The sequence below is a fragment of the Pseudorasbora parva genome, chromosome 22, assembly GCF_024679245.1.
Source record: "Pseudorasbora parva isolate DD20220531a chromosome 22, ASM2467924v1, whole genome shotgun sequence".
Taxonomy (NCBI): domain Eukaryota; kingdom Metazoa; phylum Chordata; class Actinopteri; order Cypriniformes; family Gobionidae; genus Pseudorasbora; species Pseudorasbora parva.
In genome coordinates, this window is record NC_090193.1 from 18,739,081 (window position 1) to 18,759,929 (window position 20,849).

Here is a 20,849-nt window from a genome sequence, read left to right on the forward strand (position 1 = left end):
TCACTAATGCTAACGGTCTAATCAGATTCAAGGATCTATGCTAAGCTATGCTAAACGTTCTATTGATGTAATTGGCAGACGTGGTGCTCTGCAAATTCAAACTAGAACCAATCAAAAGATCTTTTTACAGAAGAATATTCAGATGTAACCCCTGTCACGTTACGTGTAGGATATAAGCTCAAGGAGACGAGGATGAACAGGAGACAGGAACTTTAATAATAGTACTCAGGAAACCTGTATGTACTGTATGTCACCCACGTGTAACAGAAGATGCTGTATGCTGCCTTCACGTGCTATCGGAAGTGTCCTACTTCCCACTTCAGAAGTCATGATTACGAGCTTGTTGTGTTCAGGAGCTTTGTTGTCAAAGAATGGGGGATGCCAGGTTCATACTTTTGTGCATTGTCTTGGGAAAATATTATTTTAACACTATAACCATTTCGTTCATTTCCAGGTCCCAGAAAATCATAGAATCACTGGCAAACACTAGCAGCACAATACAAATTGTATTATCACATTCACAATTAAGGCATAATGTAGATAAGATAAGGCTGCTTAAAGACTAAAATGGCAATAGTTTTCAGCCATACAAGGTAGCTATTGTATAACTACCTTTACCACACTATCTAGATAGTCAGCTTGCTCACTATTCTGGAATGAGGGTCAGCTAGATTTTCGATGTGTTTAAAAAACACAATATGCTTCAAATTATTATTAATTTATGTAAATATGTACTACTTTAACAACAAGATACTGAAATTGTTGTGGAAAAAAAACGAATAAAACTCCTGCCACAGCAGGAATTCGTCTCCCATCTGCCATTTTTAACGGTCATGTCACGCTCATCTCAGGAACTCGGGTATCAAAATTATTTCCGAACTTCCCAGTGGTAAACACGACATCAGAGGGCGTTCATGTGCAATTTTTACCTCGGAAACTCGTATAATTCCGATAGCACGTGAAGGCAGCATTAATACACAAAGCAAATGAGATTAAGGAGGTGATTGACTAGACACAGGTGAACTAATTAACAAGACTAGGAACTTCTGACACCTTAAAGCTACACTGTGTAACTTTTTTAGTTTATTCTTAGCTAAAACACTTAGTTCTTTAAAAAATATATGTGCTCATTAATGTATATTTACTTCTTTCAAGTAATAAAGTATTCTCGTAAGTTTATAATATACCATTGAAAATACATACGGGTGAGGGGTTTGAATGCTGGTCGCCATGTTGCCCCTCCATCTTGAAAGTACATTAGCCAAAGAAGGACAAACCCGTAAATTCAAGCTTCGCCTTTCGCGGTTTAAGACTCGATGGCCGTGTGGAATGTGAAGAGGGGGATTGCCATGTTAATCTTGGACAAAATCAGCCACCGTAGGAGTTAAAACGAAATCAGAATTGAGAGGAACAGAAACTAATATTCGATGGATGGTCATATACCTTTACACTGCTAAAATATCACACAGTGTAGCTTTAACTGTACATAAGTAACTGTAATTTAAACATTTTTTTTCCCCTCAGTAACTGTAACTGATTACAGTTACATTTATTTTGTAATTAAATGACGTAATCTAGGTACATGTGAATAGTTCCTCCCCAACAGTGGCTATGTCTGTGTTGATGTTACGTTGCATTGTGTTGTGTTATTCTGTTATGCATTACCATACTGTTAAAATGGTTTATTCTTTTAGAATATTATGTGATGTCATGCTACATTATGTAACTAAAATGATTATTGAGCTGATATTTCAGTATGTTCATCCAAGTCAGCAAACAGTAGGCCTTACCTAGAGGTAATTTCATTTCCTCAATCCACTGAAATGGGATATGACAAGGATGTTAACCGGATAAGAATCTGACAGCTGTAAAATATGCTAAATAATGCAACATCCAATGTCTAGGTGTAATACTGTAATCCATTCTATTATCGAAATGTACATTTAACTTTCATTACCTATATTTGCACAGGGGAGATTACCCTGCCGTAGCATTTGTGTGGACTGCATTTTTTCGGTAGTAATGTTGCAAACTCTACAGCCATTTATTTTTTATTAGTGTTTATTTTTCACAAAATATTAACATGAAAGGCATTCCACATGTCACTGATCCATCCTCCTTGGAGAGGAGCAAAATAAAAGGAGATGGATTTTTTTTTTTCTTGAGGAAAGTGGGTTACTTTAATGTAATATCTATGGGAAAAAAATGTTTGAATACAATTTTGTGTATTTTGCCTGAAGCAGCAGTTTTCAGGTTTTGGATTCTGCATATCAAAGCAGTGAAGACAGGAATAGGTCTGTCAAGTCCAATTCTGTTGGGATCCTGGAGTGGATACTGTTGTTAGCCAATGCCAACCCTTAGTGTATTAATCTCCTTTGACAGAGACAATGCTCACAGCCAGTAATTCATACCATCTGTGGTCACTGTACATTACTTCTTAATTATCAGCATGCAGTGCAGCTAATTACCACTTGAGGCTGGGACTCGGTCTTGCCATCATTTTAGTGACTGTAACCTTTTCAAAGGAACTTTTAGCAGTTCATTTCATCGTCTCTTGCCGTTTTGAAACTTACGTTCTCAGGTGCCAGTCTGTGGTATGGGAATAGATGGTATCTGCTTTTAGTCTTGAAGTCCCTGAAATGGATGATTATTCTGCGACGGGCAGGGGAACTATGAAGTTGTTGTCACACTGTAAATATTTTTAGGGACACAAATACAACAGGAGGGCCAATTTGTCTCACTGCCGGGTGAGTAGAGACAGAACAGACACGGAAAAAAGCGCCAACGTTCTGGCCGCGACATTTCTTTTTTGGAGAGAGACTGAACTGGCGAATGTTCTAAAGCAACTTCTCTGGGACTGAACCTGCTCCTGCCGCCTCTCTTTTATCTGTTACCCTGAAAGGAATGTACAGTAATGCCTTTTTCTCTTTTTGTCACTTTTCGCATTGCTTTGGGGGATCCGGTTTTCCCTCTTCTATTTTGTTGGTCTTGTTTTCTCTCACCCTGTCTGGCCTTCTTAAGTCAAAACCGAGATTACTTTAACATCTCAAACCTTCTACTAGGGTTCCAAAAAGAATTCATTTAAGTACATGGCACTTGGAGCTAAGCCGCTCTGTTGCTTTTTCATCTAGTTCTGAATTCTGCTTTGTGGGCCAAACGATAGGATTCTGATTCCATTTTTATTTTACTTTTTCGAACATTCCCATTATAACTTACACTATGGCTTCAGGTTCCTGTAATATACACATTGTTGTGTTTGCAAAAAACCCTGAAAAAACTAAAACTTAGCAAATTGACCATCTTTCACGATTATTATTATGGTTTAAAGATGTTACTTCAGTATTAAAATGTTCTAATTTCTGTTATGAGACAGGAAGTGGAACGCAGCCAATTAGTATATCTATGGGAGGAGAGGGTGGTTATCATAGACCAACAACGTCTTAATGCTTAACACTTGTACAGGAGTAGTTTGGATTGAGTTATGCTTCATTTTTGTGGTCTGAAGTTGATAATCATCTGAGGAAGGAACTATGTCATCAGTACTTTGTATTTTAAGTGGATGAACGATATCCTCTAGTCTACTCCATCCAATTTATATACATATTTTTTGCTAAATAAATTCCAAATAGTATTGTGCATTCCCTGTATTCCAATCCAGCTGACAGCAAACTTTCTAAAAACTTAGCTCATGTTGTGGCAAGGTTCTCTCAACGTTATGAACAAACTTTTTTTCTAGTAACATTATTAGAATGTTCAGTCAATGTTGTCTAGTATTTAATAATGTTCTCAAAATGTTTGCAGAAAAACATTTATTACACATTGTTCATTGAATGTTTTTGTTCGATTGTTTTTTCTGATATCATTTTCAGATTAAATGTTACTACTTGTTTTGGAATGTTCAGAGAATATCTAACAGTAACGTTCCCATAAAGTTTGAAGAATGCTAATATGGAATGTTGTGTCAGAACAGAACCAACATGATGTCTTGCAGATAACAATAATATCAATATTAAATGTACAAAATAATTGGGGAACTTAGTCTGATTCAAGGGGAAATCAAAATACCAAACGAGAGGACGAGAGAAGGAGCTGGGGATGGAGAAGGGTAAATGATCTGGAGAACGAGACAGCTGCTGATAGTGCTGAGGAGCTTATATATGTCTGCTGTGATAGACGGCGTATTCCTATAGGTAGATGTGATCAGCTGTCAGTCAGCTGATGTGAGCTTGACTAACGTAACCTGCCAGGACTGAAGCTACACTTGATTTTGCATAACCATTTTATGAACATTCAGAGAACATTCAGAAATAACATTTTTATACCTTAGGGCAGGGGTTTTCAAACCCCAGGGGGCCACAAAGGAGTGACAAGGGTTCAAGGAAAAGATAAACATAAAAAATTGTAATAAATAAATAAGCGATTAAAATGTTAAATTAACAAATAAATCATGCACAAAAATGAATAATAAAATAAATATGTAAATAAATTAAATTGCTTAATTTCTTATTCATACATTTAATTAATTTCTTATTTATAAATGTTCTTAAAAGTGTAGAGAAAAGTAAATATAAAATTAAGTAAATAAATAAATTATATTAAAATAAAAAAATTATTGAATGGTAAATTAACATATGATCAACATTTTAAACGTTTATAAATTAATTAATTAATTAATTAATTAGATTAAAATAAATCTATGTTGAAATGCCTAGGGTAAAACTGTGAATAAAATAATAAAACTAAATAAATAAATAAATTAGCTGGAATAAACCTGCAAAAGTTTAGAGAAAAGGCTTATGCTGTATAGTAAATTAAGTATACAAATCAATAAATTAGTTTGAAATAAATAAATAATTAAATATTAAATTAAAGGGTTAGTTCACCCAAAAATGAAGATGTTATGTTTATCTGCTTACCCTCAGTGCATCCAAGATGTAGGTGTGTTTGTTTCTTCAGTAGAACACAAATGTTCTACTGAAGAACATTTCTACTGAATTTCTACTGAAGAACATCTATGTGTTTCATCTAACATTTCTACTGAAGAACATCTATGTGTCTCATAGAATTGTTATATGAGTTCTTACTCAAACCACTCAAATATATATAATGATCGCTCCATATATATATAGATTCCTCATTAGTGCCTGTGCGGATTGGTCGAATGAGGCATCTACATTATATATATATATATATGATCGCGCCAGTTTGACCTTACCAGACGGAAGTAATAGCCTATGGGAAAACTTTATGAGACTCGTCGCGATATGAGGTAAAAACATTACATAAATATTGTTCGGTTGGTCACAGAAACCGATCGGTTCGTGTCTTAAGACATCAATGTGTCGTCAGGAGCAGCAGGGTTTTTGTGCACGTTGTCTAAGCATGTTTTTTTGTTTCTTGGTTTTGATCTCATAGAATTGTTATTCACCCCGTTATATGACTGGCACACAGTAACGGTTGGAGTTAAAATCTTCATTTGTGTTCTACTGAAGAAAAAAACACAATCTACATCTTGGATGCACTGGGGGGTAAGCAGATAAACATCAAATTTTCAAATTTTTAATTTAACATATATATATTACAAAAATTATTAATAAATTAGATTAAAACAAATTTAAAAAAAGATTAAAAATGAAAGAAAATTATTAATCTATTTAATGAACTTACTTAATTAAATGGATACAAAGGTATTTAAAAATTCAAATAAAGGATGCAGTTAATATAGCATAGTTCTTAGTGTGAGTAGAAATGAATAGAAACTAGTGTTTTTTTAAACACTTTTTTGGTGTATTAATTGGGTGTTTATAAAAGACAGATGTCTTTTTAATTTCAGGATGGGGGTCCATCATATGAGGATCTTAATATTTGGGGGTCCGTAGCATCTAAAAGTTTGAAAAGCCTTGCCTTAGGGTATGTTTACATGGCAACGATGTACTAAAAAAATGTATCTGCGAAAATGACTAAAAAAGCTGTATTATGCATGCCAGGCCAGTAGTTGGAGACGTTGCTTTGTAAAGAAACACCTTGCCAACACGTAATGCGCATGTGTGAACATGTAATATGCATGTGCAGCACGTCATTGTTTTCACATATTCACGTTTTTGTTGTTTACATGGACACGTTAAAGGTATGGTTTTCAAAACCTTACACTCTCAGGTCCCCGAAACGCTGTTGTCCTATAAATGAACAGCCAAACCACATAAAAAAGTCTTCTGTTTTTAGTTAAAACGTTCTTAGAACATCATTTTTTTAGCCGGGAAGGTGCGATGGACAGTGTTCCGCTGACCCTGAATCTCATAGAAATGAGCCAATAATGCTTATACAGCAAATCCAGAGCACTCCTCTCCTTGACTACTGTGATAAAAATCCATGATTATTGCCTGTCTCATTAAAGCGCATTGTTGGGAATCTGTTTTCTCCACATTGTACAAAATACACTTCCATTCACAAGCCCGAGCTATTCACTGTCCGAGCAGAGGGAGGCCCTTTTGTTCCCCGTGATTGGATTGCACCTCTCTGCGTGTATGAGGATGGAAAGCGGGCCGCCGCCTGCCTGTGTTAGCAGCCAAATGTGCTCACGGCTCTGCGCCGCAGGCATGAGCACCTGACAGCCTGCCATTTGATTGCTAATCATTTTCTAGCCTGTGCCTGGTCTTTTTGATTTGCTCTGCACACTGCCTTGGCTAAATGGAATCAATTAAATGCGTGCTTGTATTCGACGGCCACTTCCAGGAGATCAACTTCTTGATGTAGCAACACAACTAGATTAATTAAATCCAATAAAGAACTCATTTAACAAAAGGAAGGTAGCTGAGGAAGGGTCAGATGGATTTGCGTGTGTGTGCTTTGTGTATAGAACCAAACTTATTTAGCTGTGTTTTTGTTTCTTGTCGTCTGCGACTGTAAATGAGCTTTCTGTAGAACACTTGTTGTGTGTCGTTATTATTTTTCACGTGTTCTGGGACGGCGAAGGCAATTACAAGACCAAAACGGTCGTCTATTCACTGAACATACACACGTTCAGTATTCCACAAGCACCCCCAGGATGTACGTATATTCCCAGGATAAGCTACTGTAGGGAAGCAGTTAGTGACTAGTTTTCCATTAAAACGCACCACTGGGTTAGTTCTGTGTAATCACAATTCTTTCGCTGACATTTGTAATGTATTGCTACAAACTATTTTAATTTGAGTGCACTTAAGTGGAAGTCTAGGGGTAAAACAACACTTGCATTCTCCAGCGACCCCAGAGAGCTGTGGTTCCACTAGATGTCCAAACCAAAGCAAACTTCTTCTTTTTTAAAGACAATCAGGATTAATGTGAAACCACAGAAGTGTAATGTTGATTAATGTAGTTTAGAGTTAAGAACTACACTAATAACATATAATAATAGTAAACATAGAAGGCCTACCCTTGTTGTGTACTGCCTACATAGCAACTCTCTAAGGTAACATCCTAACTGAAACAAAACCTTGTAAATAACTTGATTTTGATGTTTTTCTCTGTTGCGATATACTCTTTGTGCCAAATAGTATTACTCAAACGAAGCACGCATGAGTCTCTACTCACCATTGAGTTCAGTCGAGTTTGCTGTTAGCATGTTGCTAAGCTAACATCGCATATCACTATATAATAATGTCTTACAGGAGTATTGGGTAAAATACTGCACTTGAAATCAGATTGAACTATATTCCTAATCTCTTGTTTAGTTTGAATGAGTTTGTAATTAGGCTACCATTCATCATACTTCATCCTAGCTTAGGGTTTGTTTACATGACGACAATGTACAAAAATGCAAAAATAACTAAAACGGCTATACTATGCATGCCAGCCAGTAGTTGGCGATGTCGCTTTGTCAAAAAAAAAACACCCGTGAACATGTAGTTGGCTACGCATGCTGAACACTTAATACACATGCACATGACGTTTCAAAAATTCATGTTTTGTTAGCTGTCTCTCATTTCAGAAGGCTGCGTCCTTCGGAGGTCGCATTTGAAGGCTGCATACGTCATAAGGCCGTCTCGTTTCAAAAAAGTGAGAAGAACTCTCCAAATGCGACCTTCGAATGCGTCCTTCTTTCACGGGAATTCGGAGTGTGCATGAGGTGCAGCCTTCACAGCTGGAGATAACCCACAATTCTTTGCGTCGGCATTAACAACCGTCTTTTTTTTTAAATATTATATGAAAACGGCACCACCATCAGATATACATGCAAGCGTAGATGTGTTTAAATGTAAGTAGTTCAAGCTTGTTTTTGTTTTTTAAGCTCTATTACCTCAAACAGAAGGTTGTGGTAAACAGGATTACAACTGTTTAGTACTTTTTTAAACGTTTAGGACAGTACATTGCTGTTAAGACAAGAAACATTTCATAGTCATTTTCAAGTTATAAATAATTTTCATTCATATAACTGGCGTGAGAGTGCAACGAGGGTGAACGTGTTGGCATAGCAACGTGATACTTCCTGCCTGTGTGTCCTACGAAGGACACACAGTTTAATTCTGATTGAGGAAACTCCGTATACTGCATCCTACACACGTGTCCTCCGGAGGACGCAGCCTTCGAAATTTAACGAAATGAGACACAACTGTTGTTTACATGGAGAATGTAAAGGTAGGCACACTAACACTTTTTTGACTCGGTTTGTGTAAATTCACTGAGGTTCAGAGTATTTCTCTTTTTTTCATGAATTTCACATGTTTAGTACATTTATGTGGTTTTGTTTCATTAATACAGCGTATACTTTTTTCTTGATTTACCCTGAAAGAATGGAAGTGAAAAGTGACAACATGCCCCATAGGTAGGGCACATTATAACATGTGAGGAGCACATTGTATGAGCATATGACAGCTTAAAACGTTATCGGATATAATAAAAAAATAGACCTTCCTTTTTATCATGGTTTCTCGATAGAATTCATAAAAGTGTAGAATAGCGTACTTCTAATAGGGGCTAATTGTAACGCTGTGTTACAACATGCTCCACCTGCACCACTGGGATTTAAACCCGACTCGTGTCTTCTACTGGTTACATCAGTGTTACAGAACTATCTCAATTCTTAAATAGCAGATTTAAGATTAAAATAATATCAGATTGTTTATTTAAAATAATGTCTTATTTTAAATAAACAGAGATGAAAACTAAACTTACGAAATTTACTAGTCATATCTATCGAAGAATTTTGGCATAATTATCCATGTGTGTTTTACAATTAGCCCCACATTATGTTGTGCACCGCTAACCCCTATCGATTTCAAAACCTTGCACCTTGAAACCCGTTTTCAAAAGCTTGCATTTTCAGGCCATGCACCAAAATTAATCGTAAATTAATAGTCAAAGCGTAAAAGGGTTTCGGTTTTCAGGTATGGTGTGTTCATACCCTTAAATGTTTTTGACTTTGTGAGTTTATCGCTCTTTTTGGGATTGCCTACACTGCAAAATATATATATTACCAAATAATGGTATGCCTATAATCCTCTATAATCCTGATACCAGCAGCCATATCACACTGTAGCCCAAGACTGAAGCTAAGAAGGGCTGAGCCTGGTCAGTTCGAGGATGGGAGACCACCAAACTAGATTGCTGCTGGTAGAGGTGTTAGTGAGGCCAGCAGGGGGTGCTCACCCTGTGGTCTGTGTGGGTCCTAACACCCCAGTATAGTGATGGGGACACTGTACTGTCAACACTCTAAAAATGGCTGGGTTAAAAACAACCCAATTGGCAACTCAGCGCTGGGTAAATATTGGACAGAACGCATGCTGGGTTAAATTAACCCAGTGGCATTTTAACCCAGCAGGCTGGGCTGTTGAGGAAACCCAAAATGTAGTCAATTTTTACCATTAATGGATTTGCTATTCTGGGTTATTATTGCTGGCTTATTCTTAAAATGTATCCTGTGCATTAGCCTACTGTAAAACTAGACAATCAAGAACAAATGAAGAATGCATGTTTACTGTTAAAACAGTCATTTTTATTGCTTGACAAATGGTACAACACACAAATGTGTTAAAATTGGCAACAATGACAACTACAAACTTATATTCTGTCAATGGATTCTCATTTAAATCAAACTTTTATTTTGACGGGTTGCCTTTGAGTGTCTGTGTTCATGAAAGGACAGTTTTCTTATGTCCTCAGTGACACGGCATAGGCTAAAAAGACAGCGTTTTGCGGCACGCACCCCGTCATTGACACAGAGACGCAAAACATGGAAGAGTAATATTTAAATAGTATTTAATATACACAGACACTGGTATATATTCTACAGTCTGGAGCCCTGCGTGACGCGACTGAACGCAGGGACCGACTATAGCCTACTTGTGAGTGTGATGCTATACAGATAGGCTATTGTGGCATTTTTCAAATGTCAGTATGCAACGTTACTTGGTACCGGTACTTGTGACATCCCTACATAAAACCATGTTTAATTTTAGTAAGTGGATCATGGTTCCGTGTAATCATAAACTGTATTAATCTATCATCTCAAATGCCTACCTAAACTAACACGAGTCAGTACATTGCATCGGATTCTGAGGTAAAACTTTTGTCTTAACATCATGTAAGCTTAAGAATTGTTGCCACGAAGAAAAAAAAAACTATAATTATGCTAATTAAAATGATTAATAATGAAAACATATGAACTTATCTTAAAACATCTGCAACCAGTGGTTTTGCCTTTTGCATTGTCCTTTCAAAATGACAGTTTGGGAGCGAATTTAAACGAATCAAGGCACGTGAAACAACCAAGCATCGACCCAGCAGGTTTAACCCAGCGACTGGAAATTTGAAACTACCCAATGGTGTTTAATATATGATCAAATAAACCAACAAAAATTACCCAACAGTCTTAACCCAGCATTTTGGGTTACAAAATAACCCAGCATTATTTAGAGTAAAAGAGCAACGTCCTTCAGATGAGACGTTAAACCGAGGTCCTGACTCTCTGTGGTCGTTAAAACTCCCATGGCACTTCTCGTAAAAGAGTAGGGGTGTAACCCCGGTTGTCCTGGCCAAATTCCCTCCATTGGCCCTTACCAAACATGGCATCCTAATAATCCCCATCCACTGTATTGGCTCTATATCACCCTCTCTCCTCTCCACCTATCGCGCCGTTGTACTGTGGCTGCCGTCGTATCATCCAAGTGGACTCTGCACACTGGTGGTGTTTGAGGAGAGACCCCTGACATGGATGTAAAGCGCTTTGGGTGTACTGTAGTATATGAAAGCGATATATAAATACCTCATTCATTCATAAAATGCAACCTACATATGGTGCTCTGTAGGTTTTGGAACAGAGCTTGATCTCCTTGTGTTTGGTTGATATCATGTCACTTTTAATAATAGGCCAAAAATAGTCTATAAAATGATGCTGCATTCAACCGAAAATATTGACTGTGTTGTTTGTCAGGGGAGGAGGAGCCGTCTGTGATATACAAGAAATAAACAGCTATTAAAAACTGCTTACATAAGCTCTCCTGAGGTGAACAAGTGTGATGTTAACATTTTGTGGATGTTTAAAAAGTATTTGGAAGGAGGGACGAGAATGTTTCCCCTCGTTTCAGAAATCTGTCACCTTCTCTCTCAACTGCGCTTTGCTATTGAATATTTCAATAGGTTTTTATTGTTTTGAAGTCGCACAGCGCTGCATACAAACACTGATTCAATTCTTTCTTCTTTCTGCAGGTTTTTTGAGCACAGGAGACCAGGCAGCCAAGGGAAACTACGGACTTCTTGATCAAATCCAGGCCCTGCGCTGGACGAGTGAAAACATTGCATTCTTTGGGGGTGACCCTTTACGCATTACTGTTTTTGGGTCTGGGGCAGGGGCCTCATTTGTCAACCTGCTGACTCTTTCCCATTATTCTGAAGGTAACCGTTGGAGCAATTCAACCAAAGGTACAATGCAGAGGTTTTAACTTTTGAACACTTCTGTCTGCATGCTATAGCTGTTTGTGTAATGTGCTCATATAAAAGGTCTTGTCTGTTGGAATGGCTGAAGTTCATCTTCATGCTTTTATTTTAAAATCCACATATTAATTTAAAAATTTACTTTCAATCTTAATTATGACAAACCTGTGACAACCGATCAATCAAAATATTTATTTTAGTAACAGGTAACACTGATCACTAGGCTGGGCTATATATACCGAATGTGCTTTTGCTGGTGATACGTATATAAAACGAAGCCACTTTGTGAATGTTACAATGCTTTTAATCCCATTCATTTTTACCAACGAAGGACCCCAAGAAGAAAATACTGCTGTTATATAAGTACATGTATTGTATGTAGGGAAATATATTATAAATAAAAACTATTACATATAATTTAATTGATTTAGTGAAAATCAGTTTAATGATTATTTCTGAAACTTTTTCTGAAATTCTTTTATGCACTGTACTGTGTACGGCACAATGTACTTTATAAATATGAAGGCTTTTTCTGTATTGTTTTACCTGTATTTTGAATTACACATTTCATTAGTTTGGGTTTTAAGGGTTAGCGGAAATTTCCGTAAAAATTACTTGATACTGTACTTGCAGAAAATGACCATTACATTTTCTGTTTTTATTTTTTACAGTGTATGAACCTGACATATTGAATCGAAAAATGTATATACAATATATAAAATAGCTATATCCCTCAGCCCTCATATAATCAAGTTGTTAACTACTAGTGTTCTTCAGACCCTATTTTGTGGAATTCAAAATAATGCTCAATTTCACAGAGCCCCCAAATCCTAAAACCAACAAAGTTGCCTAAAACGTTGCACAGCAGTTCATCCCCTTCATCGGCTCAACTTTCAAGCTGCTTAATCACTCTGTTTATGGAAATTCATTTTCCCTGGTTTGTTTCATGTTCCAATCTTTATTTAGTCAAGTCCATACACATCGCCAGGCACGCCATGAGCACTGTCCAAATACACCATTCACCTTCCATTGGCAAAAAAAGGGTAAATACGTTAATTCCATTTTGAGACTCTCTGCTTGGAAGATTGCTTTGTGAAGAGGTCTCCTGGCACAGGCCTGCTTTAAGGTTGTCACTATCATTCAAATGAACCCAGAGACACTTTTGGAAAAGACTTTAGTATGCCATGCGATTGCTTTGCCCAGAGGCAAACCGTGCACTGCTTAATCTTGAATAATTTTCATATATTTCACATATTTTCCTATTCTTATTTTTTTTAATTGTACCTTTTTTTAGTTTTAGCGGTGTATCCATTTACAAATGCATTTGTCTGTTCATACAAAGTTGTCACCGTTTTTGTTGAATTGCGAACTAAAACATCCCCTTATCTCCATTTCGTTTCCATGTGTTTTTATAGTTTTTAGTTTTTTTGTCTTCTTTAGTAAGAACATGTTTTTTACTTAGAACTGCACTGTTAAAACTGAGATCCCAGGGGTTGTCATGGTAACAGAGTAACTCAATTTTCCTCTCTCTTGCTCTTTCTATCTGTCTTTCTCACAAGCACACACTTTCTCTCTCTCTCCCTCTCTCTCTCTCTCTCTCTCTCTCTCTCGCTCACTCACTTATTTTCTTTACGTCTGCGCATGATATCTGCTTCTCTTCAATGGTATGGGTAAATTTTCTTGACGTGTTAATATGAAAGCGGTTTACAGGGTGCAAACAGCTAATTACTGCTAATGCTATGTAATCAAATTCTTGACATAGTCACATTCCCCCGCCTAAAATTACACCGCAAAGTGAAATAGTGATCAGCTCTGCGTACAATTCAGGTTCATCAGCATTAGCATGTTGACTTGCATGGCTTCTTTTCCCAAACCATTTAAGATTTGCATAAACACAGCTAAATCAAGATCGCACCCAATTGCATTCTGTGGAGCATGTTGTGTGTAAATCGCCTACAATGGGGTCCAAAAGTCTGCGAGCACATGGAAAATCTACAGTATTTTCCCTATATAAGCCTTGAAGTCAAGTTTAGAGTTTAAGTTTAGGATTTAGAAAGGAGAAAATAAGTGATCTTGGTAACACTTTACAATACGGGTGCACTAATATGCATTAATTCATGCTTAACTAATGCACAGATAATCATGAGTTAATGTATTACTAATGGTGAATTAACCCATTTATTAATGATATTAATGAATACTGCATCAGCAACTAATGAAGATTATACATGATTAATATATTAAGTAATCATTAAATTGTTATTAGTTAATTATGTCATAATGTATTAATTCCTTAATAACATATTATATTAATTAATAATTTAAATTAACGTGTTAATTACCACAACGGGTCAAAGCCATGTATTTCAGCTTCCAGTTGTCTGCTTTAATGAATCATTAGCTAATGATTTATAAAGGTATCATTATGTTATGACTTTACTTGTTGGGGCACATGACTATTAACTAATTGATTAAGTAATATATAATTTTAGTTATGGGTTTTGAATTAGTTAATAGTCATGTGCTTCAACAAGTAAAGTCATAACATAATGATATCTTTATAAATCATTAGCTAATAATCAATTAAAGCAGACAACTGGAAGTTGAAATGCATTGCTTTGACCCCTTGTGGTAATTAACATATTAATTTACATTATTAGTTAATATAATTTGTTATTAATGAATACATTGACACATTTAACTAATAACAATTTATTGATTATTTAATCTAGTAATTATGTAGAATCTTCATTAGTTGCTGATGCAGTAATCATTAATAAATGGGTTAATTCACCATTAGTAATACATTAACTCATGATTATCTGTACATTAATTAAGCATGAATTAATGCATATTAGTGCACCCGTATTGTAAAGTGTTAAAGTGATCTTTTTGTTTAATTTAATATTCTTTATTTATTTTTTATATACTTAATTTTGTTTAATTCATTCAAAATTCTGCTCTATTTCTTGACTTTAAAATGTTACATTTTGTTCACTAATATACTGTATGTAAAGAAAAATGTTTCAGATATAGAACAAGTGATCTCAGACGTTTGGACCCTACTGTGGCATGTGGAGATTGTTCTCTTTGTGATTCTGTTTTGTTTTTTCCTATACAGGTCTTTTCCAAAGGGCCATAGCCCAAAGTGGCACAGCCTTGTCCAGCTGGGCCGTAAGCTTTCAGCCGGCCAAGTATGCACGCATGCTGGCAAAAAAGGTGGGGTGCAACCTCAAAGACACAGTGGAGATGGTAGAGTGCCTGCAGAAAAAACACTACAAAGAACTGTTAGAGCAGGACATCCAGCCTGCTCGGTATCACATCGCTTTTGGACCCGTCATTGATGGTGATGTAATTCCCGATGACCCTCAGATCCTCATGGAGCAAGGGGAGTTCCTCAACTACGACATCATGCTCGGTGTTAACCAAGGCGAGGGGTTGAAGTTTGTGGAACCCATTGTGGACAACGAGAACGGTGTTCAAGCCAACGATTTTGACTACGCCGTGTCAAGTTTCGTGGATGATTTATATGGTTACCCTGAAGGGAAGGACATCCTTCGGGAGACCATTAAGTTTATGTACACTGACTGGTCTGACCGCCACAACCCGGAGACCAGAAGGAAGAGCCTGCTGGCACTCTTCACAGATCATCAGTGGGTGGCACCAGCTGTGGCCACAGCAGACCTCCACTCCAGCTTTGGCTCGCCTACTTATTTCTACGCCTTCTACCATCACTGCCAGACGGAGCAGGTCCCGCCCTGGGCTGATGCGGCACATGGCGATGAGATCCCGTATGTTTTCGGGCTGCCAATGATTGGTCCAACTGAGCTCTTCCCCTGCAACTTCTCCAAAAATGATGTGATGCTTAGTGCAGTTGTAATGACTTACTGGACCAACTTTGCCAAGACTGGGTAAGTCTCTAGGCAGCACAGGCATTATTTGTAATCCATTATCCTTGAAGCAAACAATACGGCTATTAATAAGGATTTAGAAGTGATTTTAAATGCAAGTAAGCTTTGTTGTAAAACCACCAACGCAAACACCTCATAATTCAAGAATAGATTTTAAGATTACCGCGCACTAGCTAGTTGTTACCAGGAAACAGAGCAACAGGGTTGCAACAGGGTTTAATCATTTCTTAATTGTTTGTTAATGCATTCTCACTCACAAATACTTGTTAAGATTCCCAAATTGGGCTACATTAAATTTAAACAACTGCTTTTTAGGCAACAGCAATTTAGTTTGCTTCAATTTAGGCGTAATATAGTCAATAAAGTAAGCTGATAATCACTTAGAGTGAGTTTAGTGTTTATATGACATTGCTGCCTAGACATATAATCATCTCACAGGAGGACAATAAATCAATTTGTGTGCAAATGTGTCTTTTTTTTTCCTCAGATATATTCTTGTTCATTTTAAAGGCAGATGCAGTTGTCAGGAAACCCTAATGAGCACTGAGAGAATATAAGGGGTCTCTAGGCACTCCCCTAAGACTTGTCTGTAATGGGTTGTGTGATATTTGTCTTATGGAGTGCTCAATTTCCATGTGCAATTCTGAAAGAGTAATTGTAGAAATTATCTTTTGTATTGGAATTACTGAAATCTTCCTTTTGCATTTCAGTGACCCCAACCAGCCGGTTCCACAGGACACCAAGTTCATCCACACCAAGCCTAACCGCTTTGAGGAGGTGGCCTGGATGCGTTACAACCAAAAGGACCAGTTATACTTGCACATTGGCTTGAAGCCCCGTGTCAAGGAACATTACCGTGCCAATAAGGTTAACTTATGGCTGGAGCTGGTGCCTCATCTCCACAGCCTCAATGAGGTCACCCAGATCATTTCCACCACCACTAAGTTACCTCCACCTGAGGTCACTCCCCGTACACCAAAGAAGATCCTGGTTAACACCAAGAGGCCCTACCCTACACCGTTTCCCACCGAAACACAGGACAGCCACAACCAGAACCAGAACCAACCTTTCCTAGTGGACCAGCGGGACTACTCAACCGAACTAAGCGTCACCATCGCCGTGGGTGCTTCGTTGCTCTTCCTCAACATTTTGGCCTTCGCCGCACTCTACTACAAAAAGGACAAGCGAAGGCATGAGGTCCACCGGCGTTGCAGCCCGCAGAGGACCACAGCCAATGAGCTGCCCCATACGCAAGAAGAGGAGATCATGTCTCTACAAATGAAACACAGTGACTTGGAGCGGGAGTGCCGGGAGGCTATGCACCCGCACGAGGTGGTGCTGAGAACTGCCTGCCCGCCCGATTACACTCTAGCCATGCGCCGCTCACCGGACGACATCCCTCTCATGACCCCCAACACCATCACTATGATACCCAACAGCATGCCAGGCCTCACCTCCTTACATCCCTTCAACAGTTACACCAGTGGACAAAATAACACCCTGCCCCATCCGCACCCTCATTCACACTCAACCACTAGAGTATAGCCACACACACACACACACGTTCTCACACACAAACACGAACACACACACACACATACACTCCCACAGATGTGGAGTACGAGTGTGACAACGGACGGAGGTGATAGCACTGAGTTGAGGAATCGCTTTACTCCAGGTGCTCAGAGGAACAGGAAATAACAAAGCTTTGGTTCCTAGAGATCAAAACTATCATTTTATATTAAAGATGAGAACAAAAAAAGACAACAAAAAAAGGATTTCTGATGTAATGAAAAACAAACTGAGATGATTTTTTACCCTTATATTGTGACAAAGCCAGGACCATTTCCTGGAAACAACTATCAGTCTGGGATTCTTTGAGGAATGGTTTGATTTGGTTACCCGGAGAGGAAACGACGGAAGCACAGAAGAGATGACGTGTGGGAGGCCCTTTGTAAACAAAAGGAAACATATTGTTTTCCCGGGGCGCTGGATTGTAGATTACTCTCTTCAGAGCAGACGGGAGATGTTGCTTACCTAATTTAAGCATGCGCTCTCCTTCTGGTGGATAATGCGGAATACTACGGGGAAAAAGGAGAGAAGGAAATCCTCAAGAATATGCACAATAGAGACATTCACAGAATGTCTTTGAATTCTTTTTGTCAATTTATTTTTGGGGGAACAATTTTATTGTATAGGACCTATTTACATATCTAGATATGTACACAAAGCACCCATGCTCTTTAAGCCCTGGCTGGGGGCGTTGATACTGAGGAATCTGCCTCAAGAGCGTAGCGGGGAATTTATTGGCTTCCCGGCAGATACAGCTTCATCACACAAGTGCTGTCTATACTGAAACTGGTGGACTCAAAGGGAGGCTGGATATTTTTAGCACGACACGCATGACAATTTATCTGCTTGGTGGCTGTTCTGCTGATTAAGTCATTATTTAAAACAAAACAAAAAAATCATTTTCTTCCCCGTTTGGATTTGTTTAAGAAAATACTGCTCTGATTGGCTCACGGGAGGATTTGGAATATGCTGACAAGGGCGGACATGGTGGGTTCTGGAGATGGTGATGGGAAGGGGTGGGGATATGCTAACTAGATTGCATTTGCAAATAGCTCGAGTGAACCTGGTTATAAGGACTAGTTTTGTACATGTGTGTTGGTAAAACTTTTTAATAGTGGTGAATCACTTGTTGTTTGAGCTCCCATGTGCGGGACATTAATGTACTTTTTGATTTGCTCATTCTCAGTTATAATACCCTTTTTTTCTTTTTCTTTTCTTTTTTTAAGTTGCTAATAGTCAAACCGCCCTACCTTAGAACATTTCTTACCTGTAATGTTGATTCCCATTTATTTTTGGTGCTTTATGAGGCAGTTCCCCACGCAGCTTTGAACAACCAGTGACCAACGCAGGGATTTATTCTGAACAACCTGGAGACTTGCGTTGATATCCCCTCATCCAGAACTTTCTGTGATTCTCCTGAATGATCATCACGAATGAATCCCTCACTGGAGACAGGAGGGCCCCTGATGAAAGAGTGTATTAGGGGGGCTTCTGATGTTACGAATCCCTTGATCATACTGCTTAAAGCTAGCTATAGAAAGAAAGAAAATAGAACGACAAATGGAGAAACTTGAAAAGAAACTTTTGTCAGTTATCATCCAGAGATAAGTGCTCAAAGTCATTAGCCTTAGTGCTAAAAGCCAGTTTCACCTGTAAATCTCTCAGTAATTGCTAGTTTTATCCATCCTTGATTATTTTTCTTTTCTCATACTATATGTTAATTATCAACGGCAACGAATCCCAGACTAAAGACAGATGGACCCCTGATGAGAGAGCCCGTTACGGGGCCTTCTGATCTTAGGAGGCCATTGAAGCTAGCTCGAGAAAGAGAATCGAGGAGCATTCATGATTAATTTTTTTCAGAGCCTCGTTACATTACACACTACATGCTAAAAATTTCTTCAGTGTGACAGTTCCTGTGGTGACAATTTAGATTTCTCTTGAATCCTTTTTTACTCATGGGAAATTTGATTGAACACAAACACCGGTAAAAAGGAAACTTCTACTCTTTTTTTTCCAGCATGTAACCTATGAATATTGAAAAACAGCAATAGATTGGTGATGTGGTTCTCCCAGATCAGATTCTTTGCTTTGTGCAAACTCTCTTGGTCAACTACCCCCATGCTAATGCTGTGTCCTAACCAGATGCGACAGGATAAAGCGACAAACAGAAAAAAACTCTTTTATGTACTGTAAATCTCCCTGACAGCCCATCTTGCGCCACATAGCTGAATATTAAAGATCAAATATGTTCTGATTGGCTGTTTGCTTTCAGACAACACAATTACTTTATGGAGTAATGACCAAAGCAAGTACATTAGAAGCCATTTCACTAGCACAGCCTTTCACATCTCAAGGTAATGAATTAATAGTTGGTGTGGAAAACATTGGGGTCAAACATAGGCTGTTGGGAGTGAATACCTGGGCCCTGGTGAATAGCTAGAGGCAGAGAACTAATGAGAGACAGTGGAAGCTAAGGAAGGGAGCAAGATTGAAAGAATCGTGCCGCTCTTTTCCTGATCAGCCATCTCGTGACACACACTGTCCCCAACAACATGTTCCCATTCAGGACAGAATCTCCTTTGGGCTTATCCTCTCTGTTCTGCCTTCACCTATGACAACCTTGTGCAGTACAAACGGGCCAGAGAGAGCATCGCTGCTCTGTATGCCAATCCCCATCTGCAGGTATGCATATGCAAAGTCAGCCTGCCCATGTGTCCCCCTGCGAAGGAAGCTCCTTTGAACGATATTAAAATTTAATGAACCATACACTGGTGTGGCGCTCGGAGGATTCATCTTGCGCATGCACATTCACCAAGGAGAGAGATGGGATTCATCTGTAATTGGGAAGATCCACCGCTCAGTATGTTTCTTCATACACAGGCACATATGCTCACATACACACATGCCAGGACAAGCCTTGTAACTGAATGTAATGCAAGACTGAGGGCCATTTTCTTACAAACGGCAACCAAATTTCATTATGTGTTTATTTTCTACTGGCTGACCTTGAAAGAAGATCAAAATGGCTGTTGAGAACTACAGAGGGTTGTTGTGATGTAGATTATTTGTCATTTTGTCTTTCTTTCTGGTTAAATAGGATTTAATCTTCTGGAGCACAATAAATGATTTTATCAAGCTCAACTTACATCGGTCTTTCTTTACCACTGGTTTGCCAAAATGGTTGTATCTTGTCCAGACTTTTGCCAGTCTACATGTCAACACTCAGATCTACTGTAAAAACAGGTTCATTCACGAATGCTGAAAACGTGATTGCAGACAAATATTTTATCAATGTGGTAACAAACCTCCATCACACTGATACTTTTAAATGTTACATTCAAACCCTGTGTGTTATTATTCAGGTAAATTGCTATACAATTTTGATTCAACAAATTTGCTTTTTTATATTCTCATAAAGAATTTGCTCTACAATGACATTAGTCAAATTGCTAGGGA

General features: G+C 38.1%; 1 protein-coding gene across 6 annotated transcripts in view; it reads left to right on the forward strand.

Annotated features, from left to right (window-relative positions):
* Positions 1–20,529, forward strand: part of nlgn1 (neuroligin 1) — a 399,579-nt gene extending 379,050 nt beyond the window's left edge. For 5 of the 6 annotated variants that reach the window (XM_067432056.1, XM_067432055.1, XM_067432058.1 and 2 more), the window contains 3 exons: positions 11,683–11,895; positions 15,029–15,818; positions 16,529–20,529. In XM_067432056.1, coding sequence (XP_067288157.1) covers positions 11,683–11,895; positions 15,029–15,818; positions 16,529–17,363 — 1,838 coding nt within the window. In that variant the 3' untranslated portion in view covers positions 17,364–20,529. The remainder of the gene's footprint in view (positions 1–11,682; positions 11,896–15,028; positions 15,819–16,528) is intronic. The other variant, XM_067432059.1, reaches the window with a different exon arrangement.
* Positions 20,530–20,849: the final 320 nt, after the last annotated feature.